The sequence below is a fragment of the Urocitellus parryii genome, chromosome 4, assembly GCF_045843805.1.
Source record: "Urocitellus parryii isolate mUroPar1 chromosome 4, mUroPar1.hap1, whole genome shotgun sequence".
Taxonomy (NCBI): Eukaryota; Metazoa; Chordata; class Mammalia; order Rodentia; family Sciuridae; genus Urocitellus; species Urocitellus parryii.
Genome location: NC_135534.1, coordinates 95,642,355 through 95,662,734, shown reverse-complemented (window position 1 = coordinate 95,662,734; position 20,380 = coordinate 95,642,355). Strand labels below are relative to the sequence as shown.

At 33.3% G+C, this 20,380-nt stretch overlaps 1 protein-coding gene across 1 annotated transcript in view; it reads right to left on the bottom strand.

The window, feature by feature from the left end:
- The window catches only part of Cul5 (cullin 5), an 81,597-nt gene that overhangs the window by 26,668 nt on the left and 34,549 nt on the right, over positions 1-20,380 (bottom strand). Inside the window, exons 4-8 of the mRNA XM_026399027.2 lie at positions 19,161-19,337; positions 17,356-17,497; positions 15,542-15,687; positions 15,370-15,450; positions 1,102-1,195 (exon numbers count right to left, since the gene is read on the bottom strand). Of these exons, the coding sequence (XP_026254812.1) occupies positions 1,102-1,195; positions 15,370-15,450; positions 15,542-15,687; positions 17,356-17,497; positions 19,161-19,337 (640 nt within the window). The remainder of the gene's footprint in view (positions 1-1,101; positions 1,196-15,369; positions 15,451-15,541; positions 15,688-17,355; positions 17,498-19,160; positions 19,338-20,380) is intronic.

The following is a 20,380-nucleotide window of genomic DNA, read 5'->3' as shown; positions in this document are numbered from 1 at the left end:
AACTGTATTCATAATTTTTCAATTCACAAAGCACTTTTTCCTGTTATATATCACTTAACTGACACAAAAACCTTACTTAACAGTACTGATTAACACTAAGTATAAATCCTTTATTATAGAGAGTTCAACATGGATCACACCTACTTTACTTATACTGGCATATAAAATTCAAACATTTCACTTGTGCCAATGAGTAGCTTTCTCCCTACCCACATCTCCAGTATTGGGGATTGAACTCAGGGGCTTTCTATCACTGAGCTACAACCTGCCTTTTTAGTTTTTGAGACAGGTTCTCACTAAATTGCCAAATCTGATCTCAAATTTGAGATCCTCTTGTCTCAGCCTCCCAAGTATCTGGGATTATAGGCATGTGCCATAGCACCTGACTGAAATGCAATTAAAGATTAAAGGGGACCTTGCAGTTAAACACAATAAAATCTAGAAAATACACCAAAATGTTAAAAGTGGTTCTCTAAGGGTAAAAAGGATATGAACATTTTTTTTTGTTTTATTAAATACTTGCTGCCTACCAAAATACCTTTCTTTAAAAAATTTTCAATTGGAGGGGGGTAAAAGAATAAAAATTATTAACGCGAAGTATTTCATTACTTTCTAAAAATATTTACCACAAGGTTCCACAAAAAAAGTCAAATACCAGGGCTGGGGCTACGGCGCAGTGGTAGAACTCTCACCTAGAGTGTGTGAGGCACTGGGTTGGATTCTCAGCACCACATATAAATAAATTAATTAAATAAAGGTCCATTAACATCTAAAAAATATTTATTACAAAAAGTCAAATACCTAGTCCTATCCTATACTGTAAATTTACAATTTAAATTGGTCTTTAAATGCAGAGTTCAACTTTTGAGAAAAAAAATGGGAAATTCACCACATACACCTAAAGAAATGAAATGCTTACAAATGAAATATGCAAACTCCTTAATAGTCTTTCTGTCTTAAATATTTTACCATTTTCTTTAAGCTCAGGTTATGCTAACAAATATGCCTATGTGTAAAAGAATAATCTAACAGCAATTTATTTAGTGACCTGCTTCAAAGACACTCTTAAAATGGAAAAGTTTTATGTGATGTTTTACCTACTTTCAGTTTCATTTCGCTTGATCATGCCTTGGCACTCCGCTAAGATAGTCTCTTTAAATGATGTCACCAGGGCATTTACACAGCATTCCATGAGCTGAAACACAGTAAAAATTAGTCATGGCTACTCTAATTTTCATAGCACTAATCTATCCAACACACAAAATAAACCATGTTATTCAATAGAAAAAAATTAAGTAAACTAAAATAGATTTTACTTACCTTTATTATAGGATTATTGAGGATGGATACTTTATCCTAGTTTACCAAAGTATATTTCTCTCTAAGAATAATGCTATAGAACTTAGGTTCTCTTTAGAAATTTTAACAAAAGTCCCCAAGGAGGGGAGAAAAAAACTAAAAATATACAAAAACAAAATAAAAAAACACTTTTGATTAATTTATCCTATCTGGAGAGAACCTATACTAGAATTAGATTCTAAAATATAGTGACATTCATTTAACAAAATATTACTGGATACCTACCACGTGAGTGGGCATCAAAGAAATGTTTGGAAGACACAAAAGAGTAAGATATAACCCCTGTTCTGGAAAAGATCACTATCTAATTGAAGGTGAAAAGGAAAACCTAAAGTGCTCCCACAGGATAATATCTAAATTGGATCTTGAAAAATTAGTATAAGTCCTAAAATTAACTGCGAATTCTAGGGAAAAGAAGGTGCACATGGAAGGGAAGACATAGTAGAAGTCGGGAAAGGAGGGAGGGAGCCACAAACATGAACAAAAACCTATGGTTTGGGATTTTATTCTACAGCTAGGAAAGAAAGAACCAAGAAAGGTTTAAACAGAGGATAAAAATAATGAGATTCTCATCTCCTCAAGTCACTGTTACAGATCCGTGTCAGAAGAGGAAGGCAGGTGGTATGCAGTGGGTGCAAAAGACTGGTAAATACTTCAAGTGAGATGGGTGTCTAGAATTCTCAGAGGCCACCAGGAAAAATCCCCTAAAGGGAGCAAAAGATATACAATATTCCTGATCCTTCCTTGTTATGCAATTACTTATTCCTCTTGAAGGGATCAAATAAAATAGGCTGTAAGTTCTGAAGTAAGATATCTTAAGGCTGATATATCTCTTCTGAAAAACAGATAATCTATCTGTATTTGGGGGGGGGTAAGTATTTTTGTCTTAAAATTCTTTGTTAAAAATTCCTCTCTTGGGGCTGGGGATGTGGCTCAAGCGGTAGCGCGCTCGCCTGGCATGCATGCAGGCCGGGTTCAATCCTTAGCACCACATACAAACAAAGATGTTGTGTCCGACGAAAACTAAAAAAAAAATAAATATTGAAAAATTCTCTTTCTCTCTTAAAAAAAAGTCCTCTTGGAATCGATATAATGTTGATAATTACTTAATTTGAATTTAATTAATAAGTCATAATTACACTATTCTTCCTATTTTAAAAAATGTTTTAAAATTTTCCTTTAATAAAAAAGTTTTTTTCCTTCAAGGTTCTCTAATCCATGTATCTATCTCATTTCTGTCCTACCAAAAAATACAGACTTGAAATGGTTGAGAAATTCTTGCCTTGTAATGTGGGAAGCTCCTCCAGTCTTTATTAGCTCTGGAATATGCACAAGTAAACACTCCTACCCTTCTGCAGAAAAACCTGAATGAGAATGGGCAAAGCTAACTGTATGTAACTACTGGAGGACAAAGAAAAATTGCAATTTAAATAAATTTTAGGCCTCAGTCTCTGTTTTCTATTTCACTGAAAATTTTCACCTTGCATATTATCCTGGTCAGTCCAAATTTTTCAGATTCCAAAAATGTCGACCACTGTTTCAAACTGTTTGCTGTAGAATCATGCTTTCTTTCTTTTCTTTTCTTTCTTTTTTTTTTTTTTTTTTTTTTGTGGTGGTGCTGACAATTGGCCCATAGCTCAGAACATGCTAGGCAAGCACTCTACCACTGATCTATACTTCCAGCCCTTTTTATTCATTCATTTTGCTTTTTAGAGACAGATCTTACTAAGTTGCTCAAGCTGGCCTTGAACTTGGGAACCTTTTTCCTCAGCCTCCTCACAAAAGAAATACAAACAGTGCCTCAGAAGTATGCCACTATGCCCAGCATAAAATCAGCTGTAACCAGTTTATTTACTTTTATTATTAAATGACACAGAACAGAAAAAAAAATAGAACACATCACACATTGTAACAACAAAACTTTTGTTTCAGATTATGTGCAAATGAACAAAGAACAGTAACCTGAAGTACAAAATGTATTTCTTATTGTGGATTATAATGAGGATTAAAAGAATAGACTAAACTGACAAAATATTGAAGAAAACCACACAGAACTTGGTAACTGTTTAGATAAAAGGCATTAGGGAAATAAAAGGTGTTGAAGTAGTTTTCAGCTTGAGGGGTTAAACAATTATTATAGGTAGGTTTATGAGTGCTTACTATACCCTTGGCATAAGGCAAAATTCTTTACATCTATTATCTAATTTAACAAGCACGACCACCTTATGAAACAGCTATTTAATTTATGTAGACATAGGCTTAGAATGGCTAAATAACTTGCAAACTTTACACACTTAGTTCATAAGGACTAGAGCTATAATTTGAGGTTGGGTATGTAAGAAAAGCCTTCAACTTCTTTTTTTTTTTTAACTACACCAATAGAGTATGTATGCATTTAGTAATGCCTACATGTTCAGAACTGAGTTAAGTGTTTCAAGGATTTCAGAAGTAAAAAAAAAAAAAAAAAAAAAAAAAAAAATGGTTCACACCCTCTATGATTCTATAGTCCTGTTGGAAACATATAATTTGGGGAGGTTAGATGAGTACTGGAAATTGAACTCAAGACCTTGGGATGCTAGGCAAGCACTCTACCACTGAGTTATACTGTCAATTCAGGAACATATAATTACATACCTGAAAACGTGCTTCATATATACTGATGAAAAGAAGTTCATTTTCACTAACAAGCAAAGAAGCAGAAATAGATGCATTATCATTACACCACAAATTCACAAGGACAGAGACCATACTCCATTCACAGCTATACAGTCATGGCCTTGCAAATCGTTGGTGCTTGATAAATAACACAACAAAACAGTCTATAATTTGCTACTAAATCTAGTGCAGAAACAACAGATACTGTAGGAATTCAAGTAAGAGGAAAGTGATAAATGCTGAAGAATCTGGGCTACTTTATTACAAGTGGGTTATAAAGATACTATTAACATGAGTCTAAGAAAAATAATATAGGATGAGTTATATCAATGAGTTATATCATGATGAGTTATATCAATTCCTCACTGAGTACAGTGACTTTTGCTGGACAGAATTAAATTAGAAAAACAGGTTAGGGCAAAATTCTGAAGTCTTGAAAATCAGTGTAAGAAATAATGATACTATGATTTTTAAACAAAGAAGTAAAATAATAAAAATGATGTTTGTAAAAGATCAGTTTAACTCAAAAGAAATACAAATGGTCAATAAGAACAAATATGCCCAGTCTCATTAGTCATTTTTAAATGCATATAAAATCATCTTTAATATATGATGCTGGGAGACTGGCAAACATATACTGACAAAACCCTAATCAGCAGATATATGGATACAGAGGTACACTATTGATGGGAGTAAGAATTACAAGATTCCTAAAAGTCATTCTGGTATTACAGAGAAATTTATAAATGGCTGATATCCTTTGTTCAGTAATCTCATTTTCAGGAGATTCCATTCCAAGAGAATGCCAAGTATGAGGAAAGAGGCACACATAGAGATATTAAAAAAGAAACAGACATATAAAGATATTCCAGGAAGTAGTACTTATAAGAAATAAATTATAAACAATGAAAATTGCCATTATTTAGGTATATTACAGTGTAGATAGACTGTAATAGAATTGTGTGGTGTAAAAATGCACAATGTCATATATTTCTGTTAAAATGCTAGAACACAGGAAGGAAGGAAAGCAAGTATTTTTGAGGGAAGAAAGTAAGAAAAAAGAAAGACAAGAAAAAACATAAGCCAAACAAGTATGACACAATGATACTACTGGTAGAATCTGGAGGCTGGGTATGGGTGGGTAAGGTTCACTATACTATTTCATCCCCTATGTAAATATTTGAAATCTTTCACAACAAAGCTTTTTTTTTTTTAAAACATAGAATAATTATAGTATAGATTCCTGTATATTGAAAAATCCTTCAGAAGACTATTTTATCTATGCAAAAAGAAGAAATGGATACTACTAGATAGTTCTCTCCTTATTTCAAATGAGTTTTGTCCTAAATAGGGTTGGTTCCTTGAATTAAATTCTTCAAGGAGGACAGAGAACATGTTAATACTCTTCTAAATGTCTTCCCCATCATTTACCAAATTACTATATACATGGACTCGAACCTAAATATATACTTGTTATTTGAAAAACACATCTGTATGGAAAGGATAGTGATAAACCATCTCTCTCACCTTGTATCCCTTTCTGTCTCCTTTTGCTAGCTTCCGTGAAGAAAAAAACTTTTTGCCATATGCCATCAACTCCTGTACTTGTTTGCCTGAGATGAGCACAACTTCTAAATCCATAGCAATCTCTCCCCAGAGGTCTGCAAGGTGAAACACTTTAACTATCAATGTGCTTGATGTTTTACTCTCTGCTACAGCAAGACTATAAACTCTTCAAAGATGTGCCATAAACACAGCAGGCACTCGATAACTATTTGTTCAATGATGAATTCACAGGTCTTTGAAGATGAAAGGTAGGCTATGTGATATGGTAGATTCTTCTTTTGATGGTATTCAGTTTGCACAATTAATTCTACATTGAAATTTAGCAAAAAGCAACAAGAATAGTTCCGACTACCATTAATTATATAAGTTTTTGTGAATAATAATTTGCCTTGACTCAGCTATAAAATTGAGTTGAGCTAAAAATTATCTTAGTTTTTTCTACTTTAAGACAACTATCATCAGGCCCTTAACAATACAAGGATATCTGTACCATATTCAAGGGTTAATTTATTCTATGTGTGGTAGGCTATTCTCAAAATTAATTTATCTTGACCTTTCTACCTTGGTTGAGATTCTTTTTCTATCAATATAACTGGTGGTCCTTGTTTCATTTCTAAACTATAAAAATAACCCTTTATAATAAGCAATGAAGAATGACTCCTGACTTTTAAAAAAATATTTTTAGTTGTAGATAGACATAATGCCTTTATTTCATTCATTTTTATATTTATATTTTTTATATTTATTTCTTTTTTAGTTGTAGCTGAACACAATACCTTTATTTTATTTATTTATTTTTATGTCATGCTGAGGATCAAACCCAGGGCCTCGCACGTGCTACAGGAGCGCTCTACTGCTGAGCCACAACCCTAGCCCCTTATTCACTTATTTTTATGTGGTGCTGAGGATCAAACCCAGTGCCTCATACATGGTAGGTAAGTACTCTACCACTGAGCCACAATCCCAGCCCTCTTTAACTTTTGGGGTACTAACCTTAACATGCCAAAATACTGAAGTTTAACAAATATTTATTGTTATTTAATAATTTATAACTTGTGACCTATGTGATTTTTTTTTTGGTAGCAGGTATTGAACCCAGGGGTGCTTTGCCACTGAGCCATATCCCCAGTCCTTTTTATTTTTAATTTTGAGACAGAATCTCACTAAGTTGTAGATGCCAGCTTTGAATTTGTAATTCTCCTCAGCCTCCCCAGTCACTTGGATTACAGGTGTGTGACACTGTACCCAATACTTATTCAGTTTTTAAAGTCAGTTTTGCATATAAATAAGATAGTGAAACAGTTTCTACTCTTAGAATTGGTAAGCAATTTTCTTCAAAGTAGAATCTAATAATATAAGCTATCATTCAGGCACAGTCCTACATGTTTAATATACCATGTATTTTATTTAATTCTGACAAGAATGGGTATTATTCCATTTTATAGTTACGAAAACAGGGATACAAAAGTTGAATAACTTGCCAAACACAGACAGCTATAAAATAATGAGGGGAATTCAAATCTTTATCTGATTTTAACATACGTGCTTTTAACCATTATAATACACTGCCTCCCTATCTGTGCCCTGATCATTCTGAAGAGATGAAGGCTTATACTAACAATACACTTTTTCATTACACTACTGTATAAATAATTCATTTGCCTTTGGCATCTTCCTAAAAATAGGGACTAGATTTATCTTATCATTCCCAAAAAACACAAGGCCTGGCACTATAGGTTCATAATAAATTCTAACTGAATTCCTTTAGGGAATGACCATCACCTAAAAACTAACAACCACAGATAAATTTTAAAAGTAATTTTGGTTTTTTTTTTCCTCACTCTTTTTTGAAGTTGTGTCACATTTTGCTGCCAATATGCCTGTTCAGCAGCATAGCTCTAGGGCCACTTAACCTTGTTTTACTAATATACCACTGCTCATTTGTTATAGACTCACATTCTGATAATCAAGTTTATCAGAGTTTTTATAAATTTGGACCCGAGAAGGGCTTAGGTGGCTATCCCTTAAATAAAAGTTAACAGTGGGACTTCCAGACATCTAGTGCAATACTCAAATGCTCAGAACTCTTGGTTTATTTTCTAGATTCCCCACTAAATTGCAAATAAATAGCTAAACTTGCTAAAAGGACTGTCCTCTGGATACATGAAGTACTACTATATTATACATACAAATGGAGACTCAAGTATGCTTATATACACGTGCAAAGACACACACTCAAACACACAGCATTTGATTCAAATTTGGGCACTTGATCCAAGCTGGGCCAATTAGAACTGTGCTAATTGAAACCAGGAAGAGAAGATTTATCACCTTGGATCACAAATTAGAATAGGCTGGTAGATTTCATATTACCAACTTCAACAAAAAGCCTATCAATTGTAGGAAATAATAAAGTAGATGAGCAGAAAAAGACATTCTAAAAAGTCCTAACAGAATTCCAAGTTTGCATTTTGCTGTTGGTTTTTCCTTTTTCTTTGCAGTACTGAGGATTGAGCCCAGGGTTGCTCTACCACTGAGCTACCTCCCCAGCCCTTTTTATTTTTCATTTTTTTGAGTCAGGGTCTCACTCAGTTGCCCAGGCTGTTCTCAAACTTGAGATCCTTTTTCCTTAGCTTCCTGAGTTGTGTGCACCATCTCCTGGCCAGAGTTCCCAAATTTCTGAACCCAGATGTCCTTCCTTTTGGTCTTCCCCTAGCCCTTTCCATGGTGGATTTTCCATGAACCAACACATTCACCTTTCTTCTCTATCCTTACCTTGTATCGCTCTCCTTCCCTCACCTACCATGTTCTTGCCATACTAACCTTTTTTGTTGTTGTTGTTTATTTGAGATGGGTTCTTGTACTAAGAGTGTTACATGTGATCATACACACACACACACAAACACGCACACACACACACACAGTCCCTATCGAACAGCAGACAGAGGTGATGCAACATGAGCAGAACACCATCTTTACTCTTCTAATGAAGGTAAACAGATAGGGCAAGTAAACAAATAAGTGAGAAGTAATTATTTATGATATGGAGTAATGCTACAGAGATTGAATGTGTATGTGCATACATCCAAATTATTTATCAAGCCATTTACCTTTTCTTTATATACTCCAAAGTACCTAACATTACCCTTAAGAACTCAAGATCTAATATTGAACTGAACTCCAGATTCACCATTCCCTAGTTATGGAGTGAGGTCCAATTCCTGAACATCTCTAAATTTCAGTTTCCTTGTTTGTAAAATAGAAAGAACAGCACTTACTTACTAGTTATACTTTCAAAATATATCATGAATCCATGTACTTATATATCCACCTCCACTGCCATCAACATCTCTCACCTAGATTATCAGTCTATAATTTAAATACCACACTGCCACCCAAATACTATTTTGTAGTATGGAGATCAAATCCATTCCCTGCTTAAAACCCTTGAATGGCTTCTCACTGTTCCTGCTTTCTTCTCTATCCTTACCTTGTATTGTTCTCCTCCCCTCACCTACCATGTTCTTGCTACACTAACCTTTCTCTATTCCTATAATAAATTAAACTCATGACTGCTTTAAAGTCTTTACACTAGCTCTTCCCTCTGCCCATAATGTTTTTGTCTCAGATCTTTAACAGGTCAGCTCTATACCATTTGGGTCTAACCTCCAATATCACTCCCTCTTATTTTTATTTTTTATTGGTACTGGGGATTGAACCCAGGGGTGCTTTACAACTGAGTCACATCCCCAGCCGTTTTTATTTTATTTTTTGCTCATGTTGTATCCCCCTCTGTCTGCTGTGCTGTGGAGGCTAAATAAATATTACAGAGCAATTGAGTACTCAATAAAGATAGGTAAAATGGTATAATGAAAAACTGAATTAAGTCAAGGAGACACAGAGAAAAACGAACGACAAAATGAAACTCTATAATTTTTATTCAGAACATCATACTATAAGAAAAGCAGGTCAGGGGCCGGGGTTGTGGCTCAGAGAGAGAGCGCTCGCCTAATATGCATGAGGCACTGGGATCAATCCTCAGCACCACATAAAAATAAAACAAAGATATTGTGTCCACCTATAACTAAAAAAAATAATAAATTAATTTAAAAAAAAAAAAGAGAAGCAGTCCAGTGGGAAAAAGACTAGCTTGGAGCCAGACAATTAGAGTCATAATTCATCAATACCATATAATGTTGAAAATGATGGTTTTTCGTTATTTTTCAAACCACACTGTATGAGTAGGACAATTACTTACACATGCTCCCCTCCCAAACTTATTTTTAAAAGAATACACAATCTGGCCAGGCAAGGTGGTGCACACCCATAATCCAAGTAGTTTAGGAGGCAGAGCCAGGAGGATTACAAATTCAAGGCCAGGCTCTACAAATTAGTGAGGCCCTAAGCAACTTCACAAGACTCTATCTCAAAAATATAAAGAGAGTTGAGGATGTGACTCAGTGGTTAAGCGACCCTGGGCTCAATTCCCAGTACCACAATAAAAATGAAAGAATTCACGGTGTATTATTAAAATGAAAAGAATTCACGGTGTATTATTACATATCTAATGCTGAGGAGTTTTAGACCCTTCCAAAAATTTTAAGTTAAAACTCATTAGGGGCTGGGGATGTGGCTCAAGTGGTAGCGCGCTCGCCTGGCATGCATGTGGCCCGGGTTCGATCCTCAGCACCACATACAGACAAAGATGCTGTGTCCGCCAAATACTGAAAAATAAATATTAAAGTTCTCTCTCTCTCTCTCCCTCTTTCTCACTCTCTCTCACTCTTTAAGAAAAAAAAAAAACTCATTAGGATTCCTTAAGTTCTTTCAATTAATTATTTAAAAACTGGCAAAGGCTCTCAAAATTCACTCCCTTTGACTCTACTCAGATTCATCCAATAACTTAAGCAATCTTTCAATCATCTTGAATGATCCTTTAAACCATTAAAATATCTATTGATTCTTCTTCAAAATGCTTTTCATATCCTTTCCTCTCCATTCCTTTGTCATCACTTATCTAGTTGGAAACTTTATTATATCATTGAAGACAGCTAAAAACAAGTTTCTTACCTCTCTATAGACACTGAGATACACTCCAGGACAGATGAATCCTCCAGACTCTGCATCACCAAATCAATGGTTCTCAAAACTATCAAACCCACACTTTCTTACATAGCAAATATTAAAATGTGTTATATCATTTCAGAAACATCCACATAATTCTTTAATTATAATATATAGGAGAAATCAAAGAAAAAAAACTTTATAAGATGACAATATATATTTCAACCTATAAATACTTGGCAACAACTAAAGTAGAAGAGATCATAAAGTAGTCCAATATCTGAACCTATAAGCAGCACAAATGGGAATGTGAAAACTACAAATGAATCTCACACACGTACACTGCTAACTCAATACCATAAGCAGTTTCATTGCAGGTAATATAAATTTCTTCTAGTGAAAAAAATTTTAAGATTCCAAACAAAACATCTTTCCTCAATTTATACAATAACATCATCCCTAGAACAACAGATTAATATCATATAAAAATATTTTTATTTATAAATTTTAAAAAATTAAGTTCTATTTTCCAAGAAGTAAAAATGATATTTCCACTTAGACGAGTGGCCAGTGGGACATTTTAAGGTCATTTGGACTGTGGGGTAATTCTTGTTTCTGTGGGACACCATACTTTTTGAAAAGTAATGAAAAATCATTGGTCTCAGTATTATGTATGTACTGATGAGTTACACATTTGATTGCCTGACTCCAAGCCTTGTTTATATAAGACTGAGACACTTGGCATTCACAAATCCTTATTTACACTCCTAGACCCCTATCTTCTAACTATCCAATCATTTTAATAATCACAAATTGCCTCCATACATTTTTATAATGCTCCCTGGAGGTAAATACTACCCACACTGAAAACTTCTGACTTAGAGATTTCAATCCAAAGATATTAGCCTTAATTTATCTTCTCACCACTCTAACCCTATCTTTTGCTTGCTTTCATGTTTATGACAAGATGTCTAAACAACATATAGCATAACTAACTTTCCACTGATTCATCTGTCAGAACCTGCTATACTAAACATAAGCAAAAGAAAATAAAAGTTCATTAGGATAAACTTATAAAAGGATTCTAAAATATGATTCTGGGTACATATAATATCTAAACATTTTACATATATAAAATTAGAGTGTTTTGTTTTGTGATGCTGGAAATTAAACCCCAGGGCCTTTCACATATTAGGCAAGTGCTCTAGCACTGAGCTATATTCCCACCCCAAAGGAGTAACTTTTACTGGCTAGATAGAATATGTCAAAATCCCTTTAGAGTGTAAATTTTTATCCATTAAAAATGTGATTTTCGGGGCTGGGGTTGTGGTTCAGCAGTAGGGCACTCGCCTCGCACATGCGAGATCATGGGTTCAATCCTCAGCACCACATAAAAATAAGTAAGTGAAATAAAGGTATTGTGTCCAACTACAACTAAATAAATAAACATTTTTTTAAAAATGTGATTTTGGGGGGCTGGGGTTGTAGCTCAGTAGTAAAGTGTTTGCCTCACATGTGTGAGACACTGTGTTCAATTCTCAGCACTGCATATAAATACGTGAATAAAATAAAGGTCCATCAACAACTGAAAAAAATTTTTTTTAATGTGATTTTGGGTTGTGGCTTAATGGTAGAGCACTTGCCTAGCATGTGTGAGGCACTGGGTTCAATTGTCAGCACTGCATATAAACAAATAAAATAAAGGTCCATTGACAACTAAAATAAATAAATAAATGAAAAAGTGAGTTTTGGGAACACTCCTAAAGTAGAACAATGGTTTAATGTTAGGGATTCTGTTAATATGATTTGAAAAATTCATTCAATAAGGAAAATACCATATGGTAATCTCCAGTGATGCCTTCAAATAAAAGATGGCATTCTTCATAATATTCTTTATTTTTTAAACTTTCTATTTTGATTAAATGATTACAGAAAACTTGCAATAGCACAGAGAATCTCATACCTTGATCACTCTACTTTTCCTAACATTAATCTTACATAACTATAGCATAACAATCAGAATCACAAAAAAATCACTGATACAATGTTATACTTAAAAATTGACAAAGTTTGTTTTTTTTTTTTAATCTAATGTCCTTTTCCTATTGCAGAATCCAATCCTCAAGCACACATTTCATTTAATTGTTATATTTGTAGTCTGTTCCAATCTGACAGTTCTTTTGTCCTCTGTTTGGTCCGTTATGACATTTTTTTTGGACATTTTTAAAGAATGTTAGTTATTTTGTAGGACATCCAGGGATACATAATATCAATTTGTCCTATTACTAGTGATGTTAACTATAATTACTTGGTTAACTATTTTAAGTTTGAAGCTTTTAATTCTGGTAATATTTCAATGAAATTGGCTCAGGTATATTAAAATAGGTTGGAAATCATAATCTAGAGCTTATATGTGTGTTTGTGTATGTGTGTGTATAAACAAATATCACAATACTATATAATAATTCTTATAATTATTATTATATAATTATATTATATAATTGTGTATTATATAATAAAGTTTTTAAAGGTGATCCACATCTGGGACAATGGGCCAAGATGATATTTTTAAGGTTTTTCCATTGTAAAGTTATTTTTCTTTTAGTAAATATCTTGGGGAAGATCTTTGAAACAATGAAAATAAATCTATTTTATTTCAAACTTTTGGTCACTAACTTTTGTATGCACTTGGTGGAGCTTGCCTGCAACAATTATTACTGTGAAATCTGCCTAACAGAGATTATTTACTTCCTTTTACACTTATAGAGTGGAACTCTTCTGTAAGAATGAGTTTTAAGGCTGGGCACAATGGTGGACACCTATAATCCCAGTGCCTTGGGAGGCTGAGGCAGAATTGCAAGTTCAAAGCCAGCCTCAGCAACTCAGCAAGGCCTTAAGCAACTCAGTGAGACCCAGTCTCATTTTCTTACTCTCAGTTGGACCTTTATAGTTGAATGGCCATAAATATAATGTATATAATATAGCTAAACTTGAAACACTGGGGTATTAAGATCAGAACAATTCCACCTTGTAAAATGGTAACACACCAACTCAGATGCCACAGGAATATAAACCTACTAAGAGAACTCAAATTTCCAAAACTGAACTCATCTTTATAAGACTAATTTTCATATGGAATCTCTCTGTGGCAACACTATTCTCTTGAGCTGAAACCTCTGAAACGCTATTGGCTTGATTCTCTGCAATATATAGCTGCATACATAAGGACATAATGTTCCACCTGTGGCAAGTCTTCCTCTGTACCTTCATCCTTTCCAACCCTATTATTATAACCCTATGTGGTTCTCCTAATGCCTTGCTTATTATTGCAATGTTAACATTGAGTAGATATTAAATGGTAGATAAAAGTGCTCATGAGAACATATAACCATTTAAAACAAAATCCTTCTCCATAAAAATTAATTCTCCTTAGTAATTAATCTTTACTATCACCAGATTAAATTCCTGAGAGACATCTCAGATCATGACACACATATTTAAAAACATTCAATGGCCCTGCCTTCTGCATAAAGCCCAAATCTAGCTTTAAATTTCAACAAATAATTTCTACAACAACCACTAAGTTAGCCCCCAACCCTCGCCTTTCTTTGCCAGTATTAAAATTATTTTAATCATTGAAAGGATATATATTGCCAGTTATGAACAAGCAACCACCCCCCAAAATAAACAAGACTATCAGTCAAGACAGATGAAAAAAAATTTTTAAAGCCAGAAGTAAAGTAAAACAAAACAAAATAAAAACATTTCTAAATTTCATCTATAGTTGAGAAATGGTTTGGTCATAGGCAAATTGAAATGTTAGTCTTGTCAATGTAAATTTAAATCTTGTTCACAGGCTCCAAATACTGAAAGGAATTAGAGGAAATACTACTGTTATATTTGAGCACATTCCAAGACTCTCCCAAACTTGATTACTACCTTCCTTATTAAAGCAATGCTAACATGAATTCTTTTTTTTTAATGAATTCTTGTATTAAAAACAAAACAAAACCCTTGACCAACCTCATTTAAATGAAGAACTTATTATATAATATAAAATAATAAATAAAGGTCGATGTTCCTACATCAAATAACAAAAAGAAATGCCTCCAAGGGGTAATAAGTGATTCAATAATGACTAATTCAGTTTTTGCAGCCACTTTACAGGATATATCTACTGAAAATAATGAGAATCATATCAAGGACAGAGTGTGTGTGTGTGTATTAATATTTTTTAGTTGTAGATGGGCACAATATCTTTATTTATCTTTATGTGGTGCTGAGGATTGAACCTAGGGCTTCACACATGCTAGGCAAGTGTTCTACCACTGAGCCTCAATCTCAGCCCCAAAAAGTATATTTTACTTGCAACATGAAAAATCACTAAAATGATTGCCTTTAGAAATGTATAGAAAGAGGAGGTTGATTAAAAATTAAGTAGTGTACATTAAATACAGTAAAATTTAGAGCAGGGATGGCAAATAGGCTTTATTTTGCACACCAGCTCTGAGGAACAATGTGTTCTGAATAAGGTGCTTTTTGGAACTTTGCTTTTACTTACTGGGAAACAATTAGTAATGCTGTAACCAATTAGTAAGGTTGGTCAGAGACATGAGAAAGGATAATGTCATTATATAAAGGATAGATAGTGTCATGTATTTGCCATCCCTATGCAATTGTACTTCAAATAATCTCATAAAATGTACAATTACAAAAATTACTTACTGCTTCAACAGAGTTGCATTCTCGTCTTGTTTCTAAATAACGTAGTGCTCGTTTTTCTTCTTCTTTTAATTTAGCATCTGCCTGTCCAGAAGCAAAATAGCAATCATTTTAAGACTATCAAGAATATCAAGATAACATTTCAAATTACCAAATGTATGAAGTTCTGACTTACATATTTCATATAATTCTGTACACCATTTTGTTGTAAATATGAGGGTGCCTGTGTTCTATAAAATCTCTCTGTTGAATCCAAATATGCCTTCTCAAAATTGTCCCTATAAATCTGAAGCTTATCTTCAGGATTAGAACAAAGGTTAACTGAAAAATAGAAAATAAAATTTTACTTTATATTGAGGAGTTATTATATGGAAGATGACAGTGTTCGTGAGAACATATAATTGTTTAAGACAAAAATCCTTTATAAGACAAAAATCTCCATAAAAAACTTAAAAAGATCAAAGCAGTTAAGTAACAAATACAAGAAAGAATATGAACTACTTTGTTTTGGAATAGTAAAGACACTGATTTCTAAATCAATGATCAAGAAATCATTTGCAGAACAGATTAGATTTAAATTGAATTTTAAAAAATAAATAAGAATTTGCATAGACAGATTAGTAAGATAATATTTGGAAGCAGAAAAGCACAAGCTATAATGACTAGGTGGTCTAAGTCAACTATAAGGTTAATAGAAAATAAGGAAGAATGGTAAATTAGGAATTGCTATGGAAAGTCACAAATCTCAAACTAAGTAGTCTGTATTCAGGATGCTGTTGGTAAAAACAAACAAACAAACAAAACAATAAAATAATACTAAAGAAATATGGGAGCAAAAGGGAAAAACCAGTCAAAAACACCCTAAAGGTTCACTAATACTGGGGGGAACAATACTGACCAAATTATATCATGTGCATGTATGAATATGTAACAACGAATCCCACTATTATGTGCAATTACAATGCAAGAGTAAGAAATGAAAAAAAACAAACAAAAAACAAAAAAGAAATGAAGGTTCATTAATTCAACAAATGCTTGTTGAGAGTGATTTTCTGTCAGGCATTCTACAGAAAGATACAGGGTCAACAAGACACTTAGTATTATTCTAGGGAGACACAGATACTATGAAACATGAAGTGATAGGACCTAACCTAGTGTGTGAATTAGGAAAGGCCTCCATGAGGAAACAAAGTATAAAAAGGAATTAGAAGATGAAGAGTATTCTAAGTCAGAGGAAACAATATACATGATTGAAAATACAAATGAAAATACTGCCAGAAGCAAAGAGGTAGAGGAAATGTTCAGGGTGAAGTAAGTTCCTGAAAACAAACACAAAAGCAGTTACCTTTTATGAGTCACATGCAAATTTACATTCAAAATTTATGTATTTAAAAAATACATCCAAATTCTCATTTCTTTAATTCAGGTCACTAAAAAGATTTGTTAGCAACCAAGTGTGGTGATGCAAGCCCATAATCCCAGTGACTCAGGAAGATAATGCAGGAGGATCTCAAGTTCCAGGCTAGCCACAGCAACTTAGTGAGATCCCGTCTCAAAAATAAAAAAATAAAAAGGTTGGGGGTATAGTGGTAGAGTGTCTCTGGTTTTAATTTCTAGTACTAATAAATAAATACATACATAAATTAACAGTCAAGAAATTAATGATATGGAGGAAATATGACAGACACATCAATATGATTTTTTCAGGTTTCTTAAAAGTACAATAAGTATACAATCAGAGATATGAAAAATTGTGCTCTTTATGTGTAACAAGAATTGTAACTCATTCCACTGTCACATAAATAAAAAAAATTAAAAATTTTTTAAAAAAAGAAACTAAAAAACAAGTATAATGAATACCATTTGTGTACTATTAAAAGCATCTGGAACAAAAAAAGATGTCAGTTTATATGCTGATAAACATAACTCTGACAAAACTATAATTGTCCTGGAATTTTTATGACAAAGAATTAAGAGTTTAGAACATACCATAAGATTCTCTTACTCCAATGACCAGCTGAGAATCAAAAGCTTCTCCCAATCTTTCAGCATGTACCAGCTTCATTGCACTATCTTGAAGTCTGTTTTTTATATTTGAAAAAATTGACTCATTCCATGTATCAAGCATGAGCTAGGAAAACAAGAACAAAATATGGAATTATTTTCAACTATTAACATAATGAGTATACCACCTCCAAACAAACACATATTTTAGTATGAACACTAAAAGAAATAAAATTCTTAGGCACACATTTAGCATTCTTCAGGAAAGTAGTATATTTAGCATAATGGTAAAAAAAAAAGTATTTCAGAATCAGACATAACTGAATTTGAATCCCAGTTCTGTTTATAAAAATACACATTAGTGAATATGTTTTAATGCTTGGAATAATTTAGTCAGGTGTAGAATAAATGTTAGTGATGGCAGCAACAACATAAAGAACCCACAAGGCATTAATATTCATTACATATCTGGGACTGATCTAGGTACTTTCCACATATAACTCAACCTTCATCATCTTGATATAGGTACACTCTTATCTCCTCTCTATGTGGAACAAGGGACAGAGAGAGCAAGGCCACAGTCATGCAGTTTGCAGTTGCAACACTGGGATCTGAATCCAATTCTGGTTCTCGGAATTGATGCTCTTAAGGGATGCCACTTCCCACAATGCATATAGAATTGCAAAAAAAATAAAGGAATAACAGTAAAATAAAAGAGGATAAGATTACAGAATTACAAATTAAATAGCATCTGAATGTGTCTTTCTTTTTTGTGCAAATTAAGCAAATTTTAAGAGTGGGATGAGGCAAGAATGCCTAGACCATGATATTATTATTACTTTTTTTTTTAGACCATGCTATTTTAATGCCTGAGTTTTAATAATCATCACAGCAAACAGTAGGTTATTTAAAGTTCAAATGGCATTTTTAACTTTTCAGTTCTCTGGTTGATGTAGATCAGTGGTAAAGTGTGGGCTTAGTATGTGTGAGGCCCTGAATTCAATCCCTAGCACCCCCTCACCCCCGAAATATACCTCTAGTTACTTTTGATTCTCACAAGTAGGAAGATACTTGGTAAAAGAAGACAAAAAGTTGAAGAGTGATTTAGAGTTCCAAGGGAAACCTTTCTCACTTTCCAGATTGAGTTCTTTCCATTAAATCATGACGAGCTAATGGGCATGTGCTTTTAATTAGAATCCATGCAAAATATAAAAGTATGATACATACTGAGTTTATAAGATTATAAAGATGACAGCAGTTTATAAAAATTAAACACAAACTTATTAGAAAGCAAGCCAATAAAAGGATTACTAAAAACAATAACTTACAGAAAAATAAAAGTACAAAAAAAGAACAGGAAAATTAAATACTAAAGATAATAAGTAAAAAAAAGTTGAAAGTAAAAAGGAAAAGCAAACGAGATGTTTATTTTTTTAGTTGTAGATGGACCAATACCTTTATTTATTTATTTATTTTTATGTGGTGCTGACAATCAAACCCAATGCCTCACACATGCTAGGCAAGCTCTCTTAACACTACAACCCCAGCCCAAAGGAGATAATGTTTGAAGACAAAGATCTATAGTTTAAGACCAAATAAAAAGATGAAGGAGAACTAAAGTTAAAGATAAAAGAAAAAAATTAAAAATATCATTATTCAATAAAATACAAGAGGTAAAAAGGAATTTATATGTGAAACAAAAACTCACTTAAAGTCTGCATTATTTTGAAATGCCTTCAAATAACGCTTTCTAAAGAGTACCAGAAAAACGATAGGAAAAACTGACTTACCTTTCGAACAATACTATCTTCCACATTTGACTTTTTATTGCTGCCCTGTTTACCCATTAAAGTAATCTCTAGTTGACAAAAAGGTTTCGGTAAAATATCACATTGTGTAAAGAATTTTCTCCATTCAACAATATACGCTTTTAGCAAAGCTGTGTCATCTTGATGGCTCAGTACTCGCTGGAAAAAAAGAATCATACCAATTTGAAATAAACATAGTGTGCTTTGAAAAATAAGAACAAAACATATTCATGTCATAATTTTAAAATGTTTTATTTATCGCACAAACTGTATTATATCCAAGGGCAATTAAAGCATGTTCCCAAAAGTCTTGTACACAAATGTTCATAGCAGCACTATTCATAATAGACAAGAAGAAATATCCATCAACTGATGAATGGATAAACTATATGTGGTAGAGCCACATGATGAAATACTATTCATCCAGAAAAAGTAAAAAATACTGATCAACATTACAACATAAAATGAATATTGAAAAGATTTTCCCAAGTGAAAATGTGGTCATAAAAGGTCACATATTATACGATGATACTTTATAGGAAATATCAAGAACAGGCAAATCTTCAGAGGCAGAAAACAAGAAATGGTTTAGTGGTAAGGAGGTGTACTAGGAAGTGACTGTTAACAGGTACAGCCTTTTGTTTTAGGGAGATGAAAATATGTGGCAATTAGTGGATGATGTATCCAACTTTGTGACTATAATAAAGCTCATTTGAATGACAAGCTTTTAAGACATTGAATTTTATGATATGTGAATTATATCTCAATTTGAAGTTGAAGAGTGATTTAGAGTTTGCAGGGTAGGGGAGGAGTGGATGTGCTAGGGATCAAACCTAGGGGCTTGCACATGCTGGGCAATATATCTCAATATTTTAAGAAGCTGGGATGGAGTCAATTTGACCACTGCTTGTGGTTAGGCTGGTCTGGTAAACTGCTATGACCAACAAAAGGTCAAAGTAGTAAAACGCGATTTCCAAGCCTAGACATGAAGAAGTTTTATAGATCCTTATCTCACTTTAAGGGTGATTTCTTTGAAAAATGAGAAATTACATGGTGAAAGAGAAAACCAGCATCAAACACTAGTAGGCCCTCTTGGGCCACCTGGTTCTGCAGAGCCAACAACCAACTACTGCTGAATTAAGAAGCTTGGGTGAAATCAGTTGAGCCAGCCCAAATAACTAAATCACAGAATTATGAACAAA